At 42.2% G+C, this 23,258-nt stretch overlaps 1 protein-coding gene across 1 annotated transcript in view; it reads right to left on the reverse strand.

Moving 5' to 3' along the window:
* Positions 1–18,900: 18,900 nt before the first annotated feature.
* LOC311491268 (uncharacterized protein) overlaps positions 18,901–23,258 on the reverse strand; it is a 74,719-nt gene continuing 70,361 nt past the window's right edge. Inside the window, exon 5 of the mRNA XM_084549170.1 lies at positions 18,901–21,307. Within this exon, the coding sequence (XP_084405296.1) occupies positions 21,100–21,307 (208 nt within the window). The 3' untranslated portion in view covers positions 18,901–21,099. The remainder of the gene's footprint in view (positions 21,308–23,258) is intronic.

Genomic DNA, 23,258 nt, shown 5'->3' on the forward strand with positions numbered 1-23,258 from the left:
CTCGGGTTCTCGCTCCGTCTAATGAATCCGCCGACCTCGACGTGTGATATCACTGCTTTTTGCACAGGCGTCCCGCAGAAAGAGTCCCATCTGAGTTCCAGCGCTCGTCACGCTCCTGTCTGCTAGAGCCACCAGCATGGTGCGGCTCTGAGTAGGAGGTTAAATCCCTCATAAGAACAGCAAAAGGTCACCAAATGCTGTTGTTTATCAGCTATCCTAAAACGAAGCGCTGAGCTGGTATCCTGTGGATTGATTTTAGCCCCTCTGCGTCTGCAGCATTGCAGACACACCGGCGCTAATTTCTGCACAAATACTACGTGGGGAGAAAAAAATAAATGAAAAAGAAGTAGAGGTGCAAATTTCAACCTGTTTTCTTAATTGATTATTGGATGTGTTAAAAACCAGGTGGTAGTTAATCAATAAAGAAATTATGAGAACAGGAATGTGCAGGGTTTCCATCATCAAGCTTTTTTTTTGACATTTATGGCTTTATTAAAGAGAAGGAAACAAGGGAAAGGAGAGAGGAGTACAGCACGGTAACCATTAAGCTATCCGGACATCACATTATAATTAGACATTTTGCCTCGTTGGAGGCAACTTTTCTCTTTTAAATTCTCAAACTCAAGTCATAAGCCGACATGTTTCCAGGCCAGCTCTCGTCATAAACACTAACAATAGCAACCTGCCATCCATTTGAGCCAATCTATTGGACACATTTTCCTTCCCAAATTGACGAATATATGGTTGACAAAAGATCATGAAGAATTTTCAGAGTTTCCAATCCAAGAAATGAACGTGTTAGCTGCTAACAATGCCAGCCACGACTGTGTGCCTGCAAGCAGCTCAGAAGTACAAGTAGAAACAAAGAAGTTCTCTTCAAAGTTGGAGCCATTAAAGAGCACTAAATCAAGTTGCAGGTTGTCTCAGCAAAGGACTGTGTGATTTGGCATTATCTTTGCAATTACAAGGAAGAGAGTAGGATCTGACTAAGATCTCTCTGTCTATGCCCTTTAGACACACACATGCACACACATAAAGAAAGGGAGAGTGAGAAAGACAAGCATTCCAGGGAGAGAAAATGCACCTGAGGGATATCCTCTGTCTTTGATTTCATAGCTCTGCACTGCTGAAGTCCTAAATTAACTTAAATACCAGTAATATAAAGTGGGTGGAGGTGGTTGGGAGTGTTTTAGGGAGGGGGTACCTTGTTTTCATCTGAGTTGAGTTATGTCTGTTAATGACTGCTTTGCAATCTTTTCGCTGCAGTCGTCATATTTAATTAAAGGAAATGTGCACAAACTAGATTTCACAAACACCCAGAGACAAAAATGCAAAAGCACAAGACCTGAAAGTGATTTTCATTCCCCAGTCAATGACCTATACGTGTAATTATAGGACCAGTTCAAGCAGCTTCAAATATACCCTGAAGAATGTCCTGCACCATCACGTTATTGCCCCAGAACTGATGTTTTCCCTCCATTCTTTTTTTTTTTAAGGCATTACAGCTTGCTTTTTCTTCACATGTCACAAAGATTCAGAATCTGTGACCTGAAACAGCCTGAGGAGAGCGACTTCACAGGCAGTTTCCTCGGGGACTAATGTGTTTTCAGAGCAGCGACCATCTTTTTTCCTGTTTAATGAGCTCAGTCATAAATAAATGCATGGCCTTAATTAGCCTGCGTGTGGCGGGGGCACTGGAATTAGTGTGGAGCTGTGGAGATGGAGGCTCCATGCCCGAGTTCTTCTGGAGATGGTGATCCGGGCGTGGGGAGGTGGCCTTTGAGCAGATGCTCTCCTCTCTCTGCTGGTTGAGGCTTCCATGACTCCCTCCTTTCATCTAAATCTATTAAGCTGCTTCTCACCGAGCACTTCTTAGCCGGTGGAGGAGCTTATAAAGGACAGTTGGCCCAACTGGGGCCAAACTATAACCTTGTAGAAGTGAACGCAAAGTTGAAATATAAAATGATGATCTAATCGGTGTGTGAAACTATAGAAAATCACTTCTTGTATTCCTCACTGTGAAATTAAAGTATTATTTTATAACCTTATAAATTCTCCAAACTAAATAAAAATGTTGTCACAATAGTCTCTACAAAATACTTAAAAAATGCAATCAGTGCCACCAGTGGTTCATGCAAGAATGTGAGACTTTAGACTGCTATATATAGGGGTTGGGGGAAAAAACATCGAAAACCAAAGTTCAAAAAGATTTCAAATAAAGTAGGGTACTATAGTGGTTAGCCTGTCGTAGCTCTGTGGAATAGCAATTTAGGACTATTTGACAAATAAACTGAACAACTTCTCTCTTTTAAAATAAAAAGTATCAACTCAGCTAAACATTGACAATAATGCTAGTGACTATAATCAAGCTAGCATGTTAGCATCCCAGTTGGAAGAAATCAAAAAATGCTAACAATGGTAAGTGGTCAAACGAGCAGATATTTTTCTTTGCAGTAGTCAAAAATCTAATGACGCTAATTTGTCCGCTATTTCTCCTTGAAACTCTAAATATCTGCTCCAATAAACACAACCACAAGCTAGCGTTCATACTAGAAACACTTTTGTTCACAGTTAGCAATGGACAGGAATGCTTTTGATGCGAATGATTTTTCTGCCGTGTTGACTTGAGAGTAGAAGTTTAAAGATGAGGTATGTCAGTGTCATATGAAAATACAAATGATACTAAATATACCAGCCCTTTCTCATTGAAGTGGTATTAAATGTCATGGATTCTCAGGATATGTAATCCTAGCTGTAGGCTAAAATGGTACTAAACATAGGGATAACGACAGTGACTATAATCAACCTAGCATGTTAGTATAGTAGCTGGAAATGCTAAAAATGGCAAGTGGTTAAACAAGCAGATATTTTTATCATTATGCTTTGCAATGACAATAAATACTAATGACGCAAATTTGTCCTCTATTTCTTCTTGAAACTCCAAATATCTGCTCCAGTAAACATCATATAATCCGAACCACAAGCTAGCGTACATGTTTTAGAAACACTTTTGTTCACAGTTAACAATGGACAGGAATGCTTACGATGCTAATGCCTTTTCTGCCTTGTCGACTTGAGAGTAGGAGTTTCTGACAGATGAGGTCTATCAGTGAAAATACAAATGATACTAAATATACCAGCGTTTTCTTCTTGAAGTGGCATCAAACGTCGTGGATTCTCAGGCAATATAAAATCCTAGCAATAAGCTAAAATGCTACTAAACATTAGGAATGCTCTATAATGATAGTGATCATAATCAAACTAGCATGTTAGCATCCTAGCTGGAAATATTTAGAAATGCTAAAAATGGTAAATGATCAAACAAGCAGATATTTTATTTATTTATACACATTCTGCCTTAAAGTTACATTATGTATGAGCAATAATAAATAAGTGATTGAGGGACTGATCTGTGTTTTCCTTCTGTCAACGATCCAGAAGTGAGATGAGTATCTTCGTGCCAGCTGATCAGGTCGGCAGAGAGTCAGGAGCATTTACTGTACTGAAGCAGGTAAATGCCTGTTGGGGACGTGGTGACTAATTCTGCTCTCGTATTGCATTCTAAGTTACAGTGCCACCGTGAGAGCCTCAACACAGACACACGCACACAGACACACACACTGATGACTAACCAGTCTAGCTGCGATGAGAGCAGAGAGGGGTCTATCATCTCCCTCTATCCATGCATCTGTGGGCCACAACATTACTGCTCTTGACCATGCAAACAGCTCTTGCGCAGCATGCCTTGCTATCTCACCATGCATCAACATTTGTCCAAAACAATTTGTGCAGAGTGGTCCTGGATCAGGATTGTAGAAATACATTAGGAACAGACATTAGTAATATTGCCGGACCATATGTGTGGCAGACCACTGAGGTCACCTGACACTGAAGGTCACCTTTTTCAGTTCAAATTATTAAGTGCTTCCCCTCTAATCAGATGAGACGTCCCACATACTGCCCATGCACATAGCAACCAGTTTATTTATAGGCTTCAAACTGAAATGACCAGTTGGTTTAATTTAATAGTGAGCAATAGGATTATACATGGAAACAAATTACCTAAGTGGGGGTACTCACTACCAAAATCTTTTAACAATGATGGAAACCACGGACATGATGTCTCCCAGTATTATTTCATTATTGGGTTTAGCCTCTGCATCTGTCAGCTAGGCCTGGCTTCTGGATGGGCCCAGCTTGTGTCCAGACTGACGCACAGCTGCTAGCAGCTCACATAGATCCACACCCCAGCCATCCCACAATCCAGGGTCAGAAAGGGGAAGGGCAGCGTCCCTTCTCACCAGCAACCACACACCCTATTACCCAATTACAATTCAATTTCCTAGCCTGCTGTGGTCAAAAGGAACAACATGAACTTCTATCATGATCTGCAGATCATGATATCTGTTATTTCGTCTCCCACACGCTCCTGGTAGTGAACATCTATTCTGACGCTGAGCCTCTTTAAAAGTGAGGAAGAGTAGACATTATTTAATCTGATGGAGTGCAAGGGGCCGACATCAGCATACGAGCAGAAAGCTTAAAGACGTTGAAGCGAACCATTTCTCCTCTAAAAGAGTTGTACTGGTGACAAGAGATTTCTTTTTTTTTTTTTACTATCAAGGAATGCAATTAGACTTCAGCCTTAATATCTCAGAGGCTGTCACATTCTCAAACTACTCTGCTATGCTTGCCAACTGCAATCAGAAATAACTCTGTCCCTTCAACTTAATGAAAAACATGTACTTGGCTATAAACTTGTAGTCATCTTCTATCCAATCACATTGTCTTGAGTAATTAAAATGATTAGCTTAATTAGCTTAATTAACTAAATTTGACTACAGGACATGGCCATATGGTGAAGAAAAACAAAGATGGGAGCTAATTAAAGTTAAAATAATGCAGGTTTTAATTAACTCAACCCTTAGGCATCAACATTTTCAAATTTATCCAAGCTGATAATTAAAAAGTCCTCTTGCCCAAGCAACATTTCTTCTCTGAGCTAATTAAATCTGGAAATAAATTAGCAACATGACGCTCCAAATATTAATTCCTGCTAGAAGATGACTTCACTTTCTAATGAAATTAATTAGCTGCACTGGACCCTCAATCAGATGCCAGGCGCTGTCCGTGAGCATAGACCTCATGTAATCTAGCGCCGGGCGAAAGGCCCGAGGGCAGAAATTTACAATTGTAATGAACACTCTTTAACTGTGTGTCTCTCTTAATATACCAAATGAACATGTAGATCTATTTATGCCAAGGGCTTCCTCATTTATAAAGGAGTGCTAAGACCAGCTAGTTAAAAGTTTTTTTTTTCTCGGTGTAGTGCAAGAGAGGGAGAGAGAGAGAGAGAGAGAGAGAGAGAGAGAGAGAGAGAGAGGGAGCACATAACCACATAGCTGCCAAAAGCAATGCCAAGACCAGCTTCAGCAGCCTGTAAGGTTCCACAGGCTGTGCCTGTGTGTGTGCCAGCCTATTACAGAAGACCCTCATGAATTCACCCCCCAACACTCTCTTGGCAGCTTAAGGGGATGACACTGTGGATGAGGGGGGGCTGCAGTAAAATGTATCCGTCTGCATTTTCAAGTCCTCACTGTCCCCACTGCCTATGCATATAATTTACTGTATATACACGGGGGCAGCACTGTAAAACAAACTTCATTATCTGCCATTATGGCTCACTTTAAACAGATGTCTAGTGTACATGACATATTATATACAGTCAGCAGGATATATTAAATGTTATATCATATGTTTTTTTGTCATTTATTTTTTTTAGCATGAAAAAGATACGGCTTACTGCATCTGTGGAAAATCAGGTTACAACATATTCAAACAGATTTGAAGATTATGATTCAGAAGATAAGATCAAGATGCAATTTTAATGATGCCCACTGGGAAAAAGCATAAAAATTGAATAATGACAGTTAAATCCAAAAGTTCTGGCATCTGTGCCACGACACTGTTTCTGATAATGGAACACAGTACCTTCCTCACACATAATGTGGCACAAGCACTGCAGTAAAATCACAATTTAGGCCAACTTCACACGGCATTTTAAGTGAATGAAGGCTGCCATTCAAAACTTGGACGTACAACAGCGCGGTACCTGGGATGATTGTGCTCAACAATCTGCAGCGCCTCTTGTTAGCACACGACTTTATTTTCAATAATTAAGTTGGTACAAGGCTGACGCTCAGTGACACTGATCAATATGATGCACTCTATTATTCAGAGGCTGCTAACCACATCAGCCTGACACATAAACAAAGATGAAGACAGTCGAGGAGGTGGCTCTCCAGAGGCTGCACCGCGCCCTCTCTCCGACGCTTGTTACAGCCTATTGGTGGAAGTGCGGCATGAAGGGCAAACCTTCATTTCACTGTGGTGACTGAAGATGCTCCGGCCTTTGTGCTTCAGCGTGTTCTCTCAAATGTCTTTAAAATTGAGATAATTGTGTTTACTGGCCACAGAGTGTCTTTCAGTCTGTGCAGGCAACAAACTATGAAGGGGAGGGGGTGCTGGTCTTTTGATTTTGTCACTTTTTCAATAATTAATGCTCTCCTCTGGCAATTTTGATCCGATATGTAAATAGTTTCTCATCCCATTATGCAGAACATTGATGAATGTGACAAAATTCCAAAAGATGACAGTCCAGCTCACGCGGTTGTGGGCAAACATCACAATACACTAATGACCCGGCCCTTTAATGTCATGCCTTCTGAGACATTAGAGAATTTGAAATTAAAGGTACAGTTGGCTCACACGACAAAGTGGCCATCTCATCTAAGTGGAATACTCACATCAGTCAGGATGCAGGCGTGATGTGCCCGAGCTGAGCTTAAAGCTAGTTACAGCTCACATCAAAGGAACGTCATCATGCCCAACAGCTACCCTTGCCATTTGGATCCCACTGAATCCGATCCTTTAGTTACATTTTTCAGGCTATCTCTCCTCCAGCGTCCACGCTTAAACACCATTAAAATGGAAAATATAGTGTTTTCTGCATCAGCCCCAGCCTTCGTTATTTCACAGACTTGTCCTTGTTATCTTGATCGCAGTAAACAAGCCACATATACTCCTCTGAATTCTCGGCTCTTGTGCGGAGTTGCCTGACAAAGTGGTCAAGAATGTAGACACAATTAGTGCTACAAAGCAGTGTGTAGATATCAACAAGGTGGTGCAATGACCTTTAAAACAAAGGATTCTAAACAGCGGCGTCGTAGAAATGCGCTGGCTGCTGCCATAAGGCTCTTACTCTCATTTATTTCAGGTGGTTTTCATGTGTTCTGCTTTGAAGAATGGCAAATCTCGATGCTCTAATCATACCGCTCCAGGCTGTTCCTTTAGATATTAATAACGCAGAAAAATATACAGAGGCATGAGACTGGGTCAAATACATACACAGCATTTAGACAGAGATGAAGCATCACATCATGATTGTTTATTTGATGTTCAGAGAGCCGGTTTCCTAATTATCCTGCTGCGGATCATATTACGAAAGAGATTCTGCTTTTTTCCCCTTCTTTTTTGACATCGGATTCTCTTTAAACTAGACCAACAGAGCATGACTGTGATTAACTTTAAAAGGTCATTTAAAATAGCTTTCAGGAAGCGTGTGATGAAACCTGGTTGAACGTTGGGAAATGATGTACTCCGAGATGAAGACCAGTCTCGCTGGGCGACCCCCTAAAGAATACACTTTATGCTTTAATAACCCTCTGACAGCGTACAGAAGTCATTCTGGACCTCCTGGCACATGTACCTGCAGAAAAAACAAGGCATCTCAGAGCAATAATACATCAAGATTCCATTAAATGAGTCTTAACATGTCTCCAACTGCACCTTTAGTGACCTACCTCAGACACAAAAGGTTAATCCATGACAGGGTTAAAAACTTATCTGGCCTTTCTGGTCACATAACATCCCAATTACTTTAACAATCTCACAGTGAAGGGAGGTGGTGGTGGAGGCAGCGGTGGGGCCGACCAAAGAGATGGGAGAGAAGAAAAATACAATAGATAAAAGTCTGTCTCTGAGTATAAGATAAGTTCTTATCTTAATCTAATGACTCCACAGCCTTAATTTGTCAGACCTGGCTTGCCTGGAAGGAAGGAAAAAGGGAGAGTTCCTTGTACACAGTGTTAATAAGGGACATCTCTCAAGTCTGTGTGAAAGAGGAGAAAGGATCATCGAAGGAACATTCAGTGGCAACAACGAAATGTGCTTCATTCGGTGGCTGAAGTTTTTTTTTTTTTTTTTTTTTTTTTTACTTGTGCTAACAGTTGCTAATTAGCACCTTATCACCCTCCAAGTAGCTCCATACTGGAGACGCCAAGCACACGAGTATTTATAACCCAGTGACTGTGGAGATAAACAGCTCTGTGTGGCCAGTGGCCAGATCAAACATTTTCTTGGTGTTAAGGAACTTTTCAGCTCCATTATTCAAGACAAAGGAAACAAAGCCCTTCAGATCAATTTCACCTGAACCCACTGCTCCAAAGGTCACCCAGTCAAGCGATTCAATTCAGTTTATGAGTGTTTTTTTTTTTTTTTTTTTAAGCCAAACCACTCTTGTGTTAGCACCCTGCTAACGCCACGAGTGTGTTCGTTTATTGCATGGATGGATCCTTTGGAATCAAACCCTTAAACCTGGCACCGTTGGTGACATGCTTTGCTAACGAAGCTACACAGCACCAGACTGACGCAAGTGAAAAGGGGAAAAAAACGTGTCTCTTGAGCTGCAGTTTCTTTGATGAGACAAAGAAAATAGAATGTGAGCATTGTGTGAGAGCAAATCTCAACAGATTAATTTGAAGTGTTCACTGAATTGTGATTCCTTTTAATTAATGATAGAATTAACTGCTTTGTTAATGCGTTCCTGGAGGAAATGAGCTGCTGGCAAATGCTGCGTCGAACAAAAGGAGGGCACATCTCTCTTGACATTTATACAACTTTGCCAGTGTCAGGGTGCAACAGCTCATGCTGGGTGAAATTTGTCTTGAAGGATTGTTTTCCTGCACTGTTGGGAGACAGTGATCACGAAACAATAAAGGCAGCACCACTAAAACTAATTGAGAACTGCTGTTTTCATGGTAGCTGAAGGTGTGACATGTTAAAGAGGTGTTGGCATCCTTCAAAAGATGCCGCTTGTTGTAAATTATCAGCTGCCATCTCTTGTGAACAGGGTGTGTCTTCTACAATTGGCTCCTTGCTAGATATTTCCAGGATCAAGTACTGATCTGATCTGGAGAAAGAACCTGAATTATTACCCAGAGCAAAGTCCATAGCAAATATCCAACACATTTTACAGACTGTTTTTACTATGCAATAATGGATTCTAATCAAACTTAAATATACTTGCATCCAGTTACAACTCCAAAAAAGTTGCGGATTTTCTGTGAGAAAATATATACGGTGCTGTTAAAAGTATTTTCATCCCTCAAAAATTTGTACATTTCTGTATAAATAACTCAAAATATTAGCGGATTTCCAAGTCCTGAAAGCAGACATAGAGAACCCAATCAAATGAATGAAACAGCAGCATTAGTGACTTGTGATCGGTTGACATGAGCAGCTTTGGAGGAATTTTAGCCCGTTCCTCACTTCAGAACCAGTTCAGTTCTGAGATGTTGGTTGGTTTCCTCACATGAACTGTTGGCTTCAGCTGATTGCCTTCCACAACATTTCTATTGGATTATGGTCAGTGCTTTGAGTTGGCCATTTGAAAACATTAATTTTGTTCTTCTTAAACCATTGCCTTACTACAGTTTCTCTTCAGATTTAGCTCTTGTCCTGACATTTCCTTTAAACATTTGCTGGCGTAATTCAGAATACATTTATCCATCAATGATGGCAAGTTGTCTTGACCCAGATGCAGTGAAACAGGCCCAAACAAGAACATTACCATCCCTTTGTTTCATGGGCAGGTTGAGGTTCTTGAGCTTCTGCAGAAGATAGATACAGATTTACTTCAATTTGATCTTAAAGTAAACTTGTAATCATAGAGTAGACTTACTGATATGTAATACTGGCTAAGCTTCCTGGATAAACAAATACAGAAGTACATTATAACAATTTCATTAGTTTGATTGGGTTCTCTTTGTCTATTTTCCAGACGTTTTGTCCAGACTGATGTTTTGAGAAATTTTTATGCATTATACGTATATATATATATATATACAATGCCAGACTAAAAAAAAAAAAGTCGCCACCAAAAAAAAAAAAATTCTGTTGGACCACCTTTAACTTAGATTACAGCACGCATTCACTGTGTCATTGTTTGGATAAGTTTCTGCAATGTCACCAGATTTATTTCCATCTGGTGTCGCATTAATTTTTCACTAAGATCTCGTATTGATGATGGGAGAGTCTGACCACTGCGCAAAGCCTTCTCCAGCACATTCTAAAGATCCAAAGATTCTAAATGGGGTTAAGGTCTGGACTCTGTGGTGGCCAATCCATGTGTGAAAATGATGTCTCATGCTCTCTGAACCACTCTTTCACAATTTGAGCTCGATGAATCCTGGCATTGTCATCTTGGAATATGCCTGTGCCAACGGGGAAGAAAAAATTCATTGATGGAATAACCTGGTCATTCAGTATATTCAGGTAGTCAGCTCACCTCATTCTTCGGACACATAATGTTCCTGAACCTAGACCTGACCAACTGCAGCAACCCCAGATCATAGCACTGCCCCCACAGGCTTGTACAGTAGGCACTAGGCATGATGGGTGCATCACTTCATCTGCCTCTCTTCTTACCCTGATGCCCCCATCACTCTGGAACAGGGTAAATCTGGACTCATCAGACCACATGACCTTCTTCCATTGCTCCAGAGTCCAATCTTTATGCTCCCTAGCAAATTGAAGCCTTTTTTCCGGTTAGCCTCACTGATTAGTGGTTTTCTTAAGGTTACACAGCTGTTCAGTCCCAGTCCCTTGAGTTCCCTTCACATTATACGTGTGGAAATGCTCTTACTTTCACTATTAAACATAGCCCTGAGTTCTACTGTTGTTTTTCTCTGGTATGATTTCACCAAACATTTAAGTTGCCGATCACAATCAATCAGGATTGTTTTTCGACCACATTTCTTCCTTGAAGATGATGGTTCCCCACTATCCTTCCAGTTTTTAATAATACGTTCGACAGTTCTTAACCCAATTTTAGTACTTTCTTCAATCTCCTTAGATGTTTTCTCTGCTTGATGCATGACAATGATCTGATCCTTCTCAAACAGACTAACATCTTTACCACGACCACAGGATGTGTCTTTCGACATGGTTGTTTAAGAAATGAGAAGCTACTCATGGCATCAGTTGGGGTTAAATAACTTGTTGCCAGCTGAAAGATAATCACTCTTGCAGTAATTATCCAATAGGAGGCTCCTACCTATTTGCTTGGTATAACTTTATACATATATCTATATATATATATATATATATATATATAGGGAATGTAAATGCATGTCAATGACTTCTAACCACAGCAGCCCTGGTATTAGCTGTTTGTTGGTGTACGTTTGTCAGTGAGCCTCTGTGACCATAGTCCTACTGGCCAGAATATCAGTATATTTTTGGGTTGTTAATGGACGAACAACCCAAAAATGATCGAGGCCAGGGAGTGGATGAGAATTTTTCTTTTCCTGGAAAAATAAAAAATTAATACAATTACTAGAAGATCAAAATGCAGGACATACAGGCAAAAATAGTCAGTGTAGGAGTGGAGTGAGGTTTTGTGTTGGTGGAAGGAGTTAAAATGTTTCCCAAACTGACTGCCAGATTGTGGTTACCATCTCTGCATCGAGCACAGCCAGTGAAAGAGACCTGATTGTGCCAAATAGGCTACGGTTAATTATGACCTGCATGTTGCTACATGTTCGCAGATATAAAGCTCTTTAAATTGAGTTTCTGTGTAGTGTGTCTGTGTGATCACCGGCTGGGTCTCAGGACTATATTGACAGGTTGGGTTGGGTCAAGATCTGACATGGAGACACCAGCGCGTAGCGGCTTAGTTCTGGTACCGAACTTTCCAGGTGTTGGTTTGCAAAACTGAACCCATGCAGAACTCTGGATACATTTAGACTGGAACAGGGTCCATTAACGCATTTTCAATACTAGTGGAAAAACACCCCAAGGGCTTTAAATAAATCTATGAAATTTTGCAATGTTGCAATTTAAGTGTGTAGTGAAAAGTGACAGCTTGAAATTCAGCTTACCGCCATTTGCTTTCACCAAAGCTACTCCTGCCAGCATATATGTGCAAAAATACGTAATTCGCCCAGAGCTCAATCAATAAATGCAAAATGTGACAAAGTGCAGCTGAAGCAGACATCAAGAATAAATGAAAATGTGCGGCACACAAAGCGTGGGATTTTAATGCTAACTTCCGCTTTGGTGGACAGCAGCTGATGAAAACATCAGATCTGTGTGGAACAATGAAAGTAATAAATGACATAAACAACAATGCTGCAGTCCATGTTTGAAGGTGGACAAAGAAAGATGCAGTGGCACTGGTTTACATTAGAACTGAATTGAAGCCGAGAGAATGACTTTATGGGCAACTCCATCAATTCAGGTTGGTGCCACGGCTTTCCAAATATGGAAACTTGACAGGAGCCAAGAGTATAATTGGGCTAACATGGTTAACATGCATGAACACAAATATATATAAGAGAACACAAGATATGTCTAAATGGGCTTATGTGTTACAAGCCAAACACAGCGCCACCGGCTTCCATCTTCATCTTTGTTGAAGTGACTGACAGGTGAATTTCATTTTCGGATGAAAATCATTCACCTCTCAAGCCACAAACCTTTGACCAATGACAGCAGATGTATAGGTGGTACACGCAGTGACATGCAATTTGTGCAAGAGGGAAGGAAGGAGTGAACCATGTGGTAATGTCTTAGCATGAATGAGGTGGAGACACGTCGTCCATACAGTGCTCAAACAACACAACACAGTGATGAGTGTGAGCTATTTGGTTTAAACAAGAGGCCTGGCTAATGGCAAATTTAGCTACAAATTCATTTCTCTGTTTCCCTTGCTTGTGCATTTAAAGCACTTATCTGACCAAGATAGGAAATGTGAAACTGATGAGTGCCACAGACACAATGAGCGGGTAAAGAAACTTTTAAGACTACTTTTAAGAGGATCAAATAATTTTTCCACTCTTCTCGAATAGTATGAGGCAGGATGGGCTGAACGAAGTGGATGTGCTTTCCAATAATCACCTGACGTCAATGACACGGTGATTGACCTGTAACATTTGCTTACCGGAAAGGTCGTCGATGTGAGTTTCTCTTCAAATAAACCAAGTATCTTCATCAACATCTGGAACAACTTAAGTAATAAACCAGAAGCTTCTAATTTTAGCTTGACAGGCAATTTGAAAAAACCATGATCAGTGCATGTTAATGTTGCTATTAATCCAACATCCTTTTCTTATTTCACAAACATCAGGGCTTGTTATGTTCTTCTGTTTGAAACCTTTTCTTTGTGGCGAATACCTCGACTGCTTTTTCTGTTTGGTGATGTACTTTTGACGGCCCTGATTTAATGATTGCCGATAAAGAAACATTAAATAAAACAGGATAACAAGGAGATACTACATGGACCATTAGGAAATGTGAGTGTCTCACTTATAAAGATAAGAATTATGAACGGCTGTTTCCGATCACAAAGACAACCCCATAAATGTTTTACTTCCTCGCGTGACAGAAACCACACAGTGAGGTCTGTGAAATGAACACTGTGCTGTATTACAAGCTTCACGTCACACTTCTTACTTTTCATTCACTTCAGTCAAGTGTTTCACGGCAAAAGCTTGACGCGGCGTAACACACCGCGTGCTCTCCATGTGTATTTGCTGAAGTGCGTTTCATGTTTCAGAACGTTTTCTTGTCAGCAGCGCGCTTCGTGATGATTTTGTGTTCGGGAAACACGTGGAGACAGAAAATCATTGGTATTTCAGGAACGGTGATGTTGGAAGTGGAACTGAGAGAGTGTTACGGGCTACGTGTCTGCGGCGGCTCTTAACGCGCACTAAATTACAGCACGTTCACGCCCATGCCTGATATAGATCCATCAAAGACGAGAGTGGTGTCGGTGGTGGGAGGGAGGGAAACATCTTTTCGTCCACTCATTGTAGGCATTTAAAGAGCAATTTGGAGAGTCCACAAGTTTGGATGTGCATCTATGGGAAGAGCAGATTCTGAATGGGGTGTTTACTCAACTAAAGCAGCACTGTTCCTCACTCCGTGGGTGTCAGATGACAGCACACTGTGCTCTTTTAAAAGGGAAGCCAACCCATGTAGCTCAAAATTTAACGACTGGTAACTTTTTTCTGATGCACTGATTGAAACATAAAGGACTTGGCATAGGATTTCTATGGAGGAGGTTCCCCTATCAAGCACTGAATTCCACACAGTGGAGAGCGCACGTTCACGTAAATGTCACCTTGTGTGAGTTGTCCTACCCCCATGACCCCCTCCCCCCAAAAACCATCACAAGGGGTAATAGAACAACAGCTGCATATTCTATTTAAGACAGGGCAGCGGGGCATCCGTACGAGCATACTATCACAGAGCAGGCGAATCCCTGCTTGGGCCTGTCGAGCATGATGTACGTAGCGGACCGGTATCTCCCCCAGCAGAGCTCAGATTGTTTTGATATTTTTATTAACATGTCCTCAATCATAAATCACCCCGGGGGAAGTGAAGCCGATCCCTCCTCTCCGCGCAGCATCAGATTACAGGTAGAAGACAAAGTTATCGGACGCCTCGCCACGTGTCTTGCGTTTAACACTACTTCCAATGTTTACGAAAGGAAGACTTAAATTCAGTTTACGTTCAAACATTAGGGTGGAGCAGAATACAATATACATAGCATTATGTAAATGTGGTGTGTAGTGGCTGGGACTCAAAAGCAGCCTTCTATCCTTCATGTTTTTTTATTAAAGCTGGACACAAAACCAGTCGGACAGGGAGTAAGCACTTCCTGCGATGTTAGGATGTGATGTCGTATCGCTTTAAATAACCTCTCGGCACATCATTTTGTGTTATTCTGCATCTTGCGATGTTATCGTCTCAAAAGGGGGCGTATTAATGCATGGTTTAAGCACAATACTGTGTCCATTTGCATCACAATACGATCTCTTTTTTCCTGACTTCCGCGCTGCAGCCCTGACTCAGGCCGAGCAGGAGCCACACACATTTTCGCGTCACACTAACTTGCCAGTGTGCGCAGACCTGTCAGAGCCTCTTAAAGGATCTGGATGCTATGCGTAATTCCTTTAACACAGGGCCGTGCAGATCTCCTTATCATTGTTGTAATGGCGTGCTCATGCCACCCTGCATCCTGCGAGCTTGCACAAGGCAGCTGGTAATTCATTTAATTTATTCAACTCGACCCGCGGTGGAGCAGACCGCGCCGCGCTCCTGTTGTGTTGACGGCCAGAATACATGGCCGGACACTCAGCAGGCTTCGTCCTTCAGAGGTGATCTCAGGGTCATGTGAGATTCTATCACAGGCCCGAAAAAACATCATTCAGGCTTTTCTATGTGGAACAAATCTGGGAAGACTGAAGGTTTGTGAAAAGGTACAAAATTGGGGTGTCACAAAAACATCTCTTTTTTTTCTCCCACTTTTAACAAGGATCTCACTTGATGACAGACTTTTCTGTTGTCACCGTCAGAACAGAGCTCGTCTTAATACGTAAACACCATCTGTATTTTGTTTAATCCTCCTCAACAGGTAGCCAGCTCTAAAGCGGATCTCCTGTCACTCACAACCTAGGACATTTGGCACTCCGACACGCTCATTCAGATCTGCGTGTTGGTGCTTCAAAGCAAATATCTTGTTCACATGTGGTCTGAAGCACTGCGGGTGTGTTCAACTGGATCTCAGTCGGCGCAGAGCGGGAGCTTTATCTCTCCTGATGGATCTGGCCACTCATTATGAGGTGGACTCGTCTAATGAGCTCTGATTCCACAAAGGCCCTGGCTTGAGTTCAATCTAATATGAGTGTGCAACATGAATAAGTTTGGTTTGAGTTTTGTGAGCATGCTCAGTGGAAATCGTTATTTGGAAATGGAAGGACTTATATATAGTAGATTTTGCATACTTCTATATATTAAGCAATATGTGTGTATACATTTTTGACATACTGTATGTCATAATGCAATTCAGTGGAACACAAAAACAGTTATATGCGAATATCATTGCAATAAATTCTGTTTTTATGCTTTTAATTGTTGGCATGTTTTGCACACTTCCCATTTATTTATGTATTTACATTCATTAACGACCGCCCTTACGTGGGTGGCACAGTGGTTGATGCCTCACAGTTGAACCAGGTGCTTTCTCTGCAGAGCTTGCATGTTCGCCCTGTGCCTGCGTGGGTTTTCTCCAGGTGCTCCGGCTTCCTCCCACATTCCAAAGACATGTTAGGTTAATTGATGAGTCTAAGTTGGCCCAAGGTGTGCATGCGAGTGTGATCGGTTGTTTATCTTTCTCTGCTAGCCCTGCGATAGGCTGACGACCTGTCCAAGGTGTACCCTGCCTCTCGCCCGATGTCAGCTGGTGTAGGCTCATCATTATTAGCCTTATTAGAGTCGGAGTCCGCCATTCCTCTGTTGTGTTCAGTTTGCCTGTGCACGCTCGAGGGATTCATAAGAAATGAAGCAGCGTGTAACTCCGTGTTGCCGTTTTTCAACTTAAGTTACCTTTAACGCAGTTAACACACTGTCTTGGCTATTTTTCTATCGTCAGACATTGTCAAATGGTGGAAGATAGCGACACATATCCAACCAGTTGAACATCCAAATATTGAATTATACTAATAAAAAAACAGAAAGATGGAGCAAACTGTCACAAGGAATCAGCTTAGTTTGGTATTTTCACTTTAAAAATAAATTAAAGCTGCACTAATCAATATTCCAGTGTCAGCAGTTGGTCAAAAGATTATGAGCATTGTGAAAGGCATCACTCGTAATAATGAGCCCACATAAATTTATTAATTTGCTTCAGTTTGTCTCAGTTCTCTGAGCAGTGTGTTTCAACTCATTGTTTTGGTTAACTAGAGGCTGTTTAAAGTGAAGATGCTCAGATAAACCAATGCACAGCACTGGGGATGTCCCAAATGGGCCGATCATGACATTACACGCTGCTTCATTTTTTTAAATGATTGGACTGGATCAGTCTTGGGTTTCAGCCAAGCCCTATCTTTAGTAGTTATTTATTTTAGGTCTGCCTCAAACCAAAACCACGTCACTGTAGCGTCCAAGTGTCTTCATCCTCTTGTAACAGTTGGCTAGCGGCAAAGCTGCCAAAAATGGAAGAAGAAGATGACCCAAAACCATGTGACTCAACTGCTGTGTGGAAGTATTTTACTGTGGAAAATTAAGTCAGTCAGACTGGGGAATTTGGAGAATGTGTGATGTGGATGTGGGAGATCATCACTCAATACCACCAAAAAATAAAGTAGCTACACTAGGGCAAAGGCTGCGCCGAAGCAACAACAAAAAAATATTACAGAGAGGATTACGGAGTTCATGGCTTTTGATGACCAGCCCATTTCTGGAGCAGAGAACACAGGTTTTTACCATTTGTTTGAGCTTCTGGAGCCAAGGTACGAACTACCCTCTCCTTGCTACATTAGCTCTGACAGTCCTACTAATTGGACTTGCTACAGACGCTTGCGTGATCTAGGAGAATACAAGGTAGATAAGAAACGCCTTTATGAATCTGCAGGAGAGGACCTTTTTGTTTATTTTAGGTCGGATCGGGACTCGGATCAGCCGATCTTGGGCATTTATTGGGTCCTAGCATGTCTGTCATGTAAACAATAGAATATCATAGAATTTTTGTGCCCAAATTGTATGATTGTTTTGTTTTACTAAGCAGTACTCCTCTTTACTGTCACATGAGCCGACCAGTTTGACCCGGCGATGAAGACTGACAACAGTGAGTCAGAGCATAATGTGATAATGTGTTAATGGTGGTGGCGGGCTCCTGCACTATGGGCAGCTGTAGCTCAGGTGGTAGAGTGGGTAGGCCATTAATCATAGGAGTGGCGGTCCATTCCCTGGCTCCTCTTGTCCACATGACAAAGTGTCCTTGAGCAAACACTTCAACACAAATTGTTCCCAGTGTGCGGATATGGTAAAATATGTTTTGGACAAAAGTGTACTCCTGAACGAGTGTAACGTCAAAAAATAAATAAATATAAACCGACTTATCACACTGGACTGACACTGGGAAGCACTAGGTTGCTGCTGTCACAGAGGAAGGACACTTCCCGGTATTCTGAGAAGCATTTGTCTTGCAGGATGGTCTTGTAACCTTTCGGTCTGCCATTTGAGGCAATGGCCTGTCTGTTAGTATAGATGTAAGAGAACTCACTGGGGGTGTGCCCTCCCCACGTGCCCACCTGCCTCTTTTACCGCAGTCTGCTGTACCATGTGGAGCCCCAGATGTAGCCTGCAGAATAATCCACACTCGTACACTCATGAAAGTGTCCATCTGGCCCCACACGCACACATTAAGCCCCGGAACCACACAGGCATGGGGACACTGTTGTTGTGGCATTTACCAGCAACGTGAGATACTGCTGTACTTCTATTCTGTTCGTAGAAAGGCCCGAGCGGAGGTGGAGCACAGCTGAGAGTCACTTGGCTGTGACCAAGAGGTGAAACGGAGAGGGACTGAGCAGGATAAGCCTGCAGAGCTCACTGCTAGCCGAGCAGAGCCAAGTGAGGAGGATCTTTTTACATTAGCAGTGCCTCAGGCACATGCAGATAACAGCAAAGCTCCTGCCTGGCAGGAGACGCACTAACATTACAGCCCTGCATCACAGCTGGCAGTGTTTATCCAGTCAAAATAGGTTTTCTATGCAGATCTGAATCATATCTCACATATTTTCCTTTGAATGGATACAGACCAACCTGAAAACCATTTAATAAAGACATCAGATCATCATCAGATCGAGGCCTGCCTCCAGTTTTATTTGTTTTCACATATAAATGCTTTTGAACCAAGCAGGGTTTCAATAAAGGTTTACGGTAACAACATTCAATCATTAATATACAAGACAGTTTCCTATGGATTACAGTTGAAGCGGAGCATTTATATTACAAACATTAAAGGGTAACTTGTTGTGTCAGGTGATCTGCTGCTCTGAAGGAGCATTGTCAGGTCTGAGAAAATAACTCGGATCATGTCATGATGGATATTTGGGTGTTCCCATCAGAGAACCTCAGCTTGAGTGTGTACACCAGATTGTTCCTGTATAACAGCATAAAGATGGACACCATGACAGTTCCACAGAAGCGAAGCCAAGATATCTTGATTGGTCCAAGTAATTAAGTGCCAAGCTAACCCTGAGTTATTTGATGCTATATAAGGGGTGTTGACCATAGACCGTATGCTACAGGCGGACAACCCCTTCATGACGTCACCCATAGGATAACTGAAGAGTGGTTTTGAAGTGTGGGTGTCATCGGCTGCCACCATCCTGGCAGTGCTGGACACCACCCAACTGAATACGCAAAGAAATGGAGTGCGAGTGGAGCTGAGGCGGGTGGGTGACACCTTGGCAGACAGCTAAGCAACTTGTGAAAGTGCCAACTCAAATCATGCCTTTGATATTGATATCAATTTAAACCTTAATACTATCTATCTATCTATCTATCTATCTATCTATCTATCTATCTATCTATCTATCTATCTATCTATATTGGAGAAAATGTAAACATATTTATCTCTGCAGTAAAGTTGGGCATTTTAACATGATGGTCTATGGGACTGACTTGTTTTTTGAGCCAGCCTCAAGTGGCCATTTGAGGAACTGCAGTTTTCAGAACTACTGTGTTTTTGTTTTTTTGCCCTGGAGGTTGCGTCTAGTGTTGACACAGCAGTGATTGGTAAATGCTGGCAGCAACTTGGCCACGTGAAGTTTTCACATTTTAAAATAGACAAGGTGCAGGATCTGAATACCATGTAATACCAACGGAAATTACAAAAGTGCAACATGGCTGCCCTTATTTCTGAGATATCTTGGCTTCACTCTTGTGCAGTGGGACTAAATAGTGAAGGGTCACTGATCGTCTTTCTTCATATGGGCTTACTTACAGGAATGATGAAGTATGACAAACCAACCGAACCACCTTATATTTTTTTAAAATAGACAAAAACTATTGGTTTCAAAACATATATAAAGCCATGCTGAGAATGTCTGGCACACAATCAAACATAATCAAAGTGTCGTAACTGAACAGGTGAGATATAAAAGAGTTAGAGAGCTTTAAAAGTGCTGGTATGCAGGTTTTGTTGACATCTTGTGCAAAGCTAACTAGCATCAGAAAGATATGCTTTTGTAATGAACCATCTGACGCGTTGGTGAAATGCTGCATCAACCCCCCCAAAAGTATACAGTGGTTGCTAATTCAAAGCTGTTAAACACAGAAACAATCTGCAGTCAGTATGACGGTAATATAACATGAGGGTACTTGTTAGCATGTATTTTATCTGTATGTTAATGGTTGATGTTTTAAGAACTGGTGTCTCTCTGGGAAGCTTTACTCTCATTTCTAGAGCAGCAGCGGGACAGACGTCGGTTTCGCCCCCGTCCTTGTCACCACTTCACGGGCTATTCAATTAACAGAAGAAGCATGGGAGATGGAGCCATAATGGAGCTGATGAGATGCACAAGGACAGGTGACACTAATCAGAGCGGCACCCCATTGTCTCTGTGTGGGCATCATTAAGGAAACAGAGTGATTTCATGCTTTCCCTCCCACCCCTCTCTAAGCCTCAACACACTCATGCAAGCTGCGTGCATTCTCTTCCTTATCATCAGTTTACAACATGTGTGAATACATCTACAGAATAAAGTGAAAGTGTAATGACTGACTTAGAGGAAAACAGGAGTATCCGGCACCTTAAAAATGGGTTTTTAAATGTATGATTTTGTAAATGCTACACTGATATACTGATGTGTACCTTTACTAGTTGTTAGACACACCTAATTCCCAAAGGATTTACTCTCATCTTGTCTGTAAACTCATTCTGTTAGTAGTTCAGAAATAGCCGAGTCATCCAGTCTTCAACATATCCACTTTCCTCTCCTCCACTTGGCTGGGTGATACCACTGACGATGAGTGACCTGCTACTGCCGATGGGGCCTCGGACTTATCCCTGCGGCCCGGACTGTTTCTTCCCTCCTCAAGGCCTCTGGGCTGGACGGTGAAGGAGCTTTCCTCTGCCTGACGGTACCGGCCGCTGACATAGCTCGACACACACCTGAGAAAACACCATCCAAGCAGAACAATATTAGGGCTCAGAGTCTGACTTCTTCATCCCACATACTCCTGCCACCAAAGTACCATTAGCTACATTCACACTTTAGCGGATCCCAAATAGCTTTGTTAGTATAACATAATCCTAATCTCATTATTAAGTCTCTCTCCTCCCATTAACTGGGTCTTAGGAGTGTGTGAGAGACTCCTGCTGAATCCAGAGTGTTTCTCAACATCCTGACACAATGTGACCATACAGACCATAAAAACTTCCCGGAGATGATGCAGAGTTGCATCTTAAACGTTATTTTACTTCATCTGTACGAACTGAACTGATGAGCCAAAACAATATGATCACTTGTGCCTAATATGTGACTGGTCATTCATGTCACCCCAAACAGCTCTAACCCTCTGAGGAGTGGACTGTACAAGACCCCAAAGGATGCCCTGCAGTGACACACATCAAGACGTCAGTAGCAGATCCTAGCTGCAAGCTAGAGCCACCACAGATCAGACTTGCTCCAGCACATGGCCCAGCATCAAGTGGTCAGTTCATGGTTCATGGTTCATGGCTCCTCAGACCACTTTTGATCTTCTTACGTCTTAATTTCAGAGATGCACCAACTTATCCAAAATCCTGCATCCAGAACCGACTGCTCAGATACAGTCTACTATATCCCAGACCTTGACATGGTATGAGAAGAACATTATTCACTTCATACTGTTTTGACTATACTAGAGGAAACGTATTTGCAGCCTGGATCTTTTAAACCATAAGGTGCACGTACTGCAAGTAAGACGTATTGAGTAGTTCAAAGTGGATGGTTGAGATTCCAAAGGACAGCACTCCACAGAGGAGTCAGCCTAGCTGTGAGGGTGCATGAGGATTTTGCTGGTGTGGCTGTGAACGTCCTGGTAACACAAAGGCATATGAAGACTGAATGTAATGTCAAGTAACAGATGTGCCTGAAACACATATCTGTTTTAGAGTTCAAATGGGCCATTAAAGGGGTCCTAGAATCAAAACCACATTTACGTTGTTCCTGTTGAATTTAGGCTCCGAGTGGTGTCTAAGGACCACACCAAAAACTTCACCGCCTTCTCCAGCCTGCTTTCGTATGCAAATTCAAAACTAGAAACGGCCGTGTTGAAATGGGCAAATCTGAACAGAGCTCCGATATTACGTAATAGGCGCCCAGCCCTTTTGGATACACCCTCTCTCATTTGCATGTTCCAGCCCACTGTAAGGGCGGAGGCGTTAGCTAGCTAGTCCCAGCGACAGCTAACCGCAGTTTCTGACAAGAGGGATACGGTATGTCGGACTATGCGTGTAATGTTCCAGGATGTTTGGGGCAGGTCAAGACTCTACACAGACTTCCCCAAGAACTCAACTGTCAGCGGGAATGGTTGATGTTCATTTACAACCGCGTTCCACAGAGCTTCAACCCGAGGTTGGTAGTTTGTTCTGCCCACTTCACCCCGGAGTGTTTCTCCAACCTCGGACAGTATCAAGCCAGCTGGGTCGCCGGGATAGCTCAGTGGGTAGAGCTGGCGACCCATGTGCCAAGGATGAGTCCTTGTTGCAGCAGCCTAGGGTTCGAGTCCGACCTTTGGCTTTTTGCTGCGTGTTATCCCCTCTCTCTCTGCCCCCGTTCCTGTCTATCTTCAGCTATCTCTATAATAAAGGCAACAAAAAGCACCCAAAAAATATATTAAAAAAAAAAAAAAAAAAAAAAAAAGTATCAAGCCGGCTTTGGCTCTAGCTTCAGCCCGGTGGATTAGGCCAATCAGCTTTCAGGATATGTGGGCCAATCAGCCTTTGGGTAAACTGGCCAATCAGCACGCAGCTCATTTCATTATTCATGAACTTGCTGAGTGGGCGGGAAAACAAACTGTTTCATTGCAGGGCTTATTTATGACCTTGTATTAGGCTCTCTAGCAGTGCTCCTGGGGCG

Source organism: Chelon labrosus (genome assembly GCF_963514085.1).
Source record: "Chelon labrosus genome assembly, chromosome: 7".
NCBI classification, from domain to species: domain Eukaryota; kingdom Metazoa; phylum Chordata; class Actinopteri; order Mugiliformes; family Mugilidae; genus Chelon; species Chelon labrosus.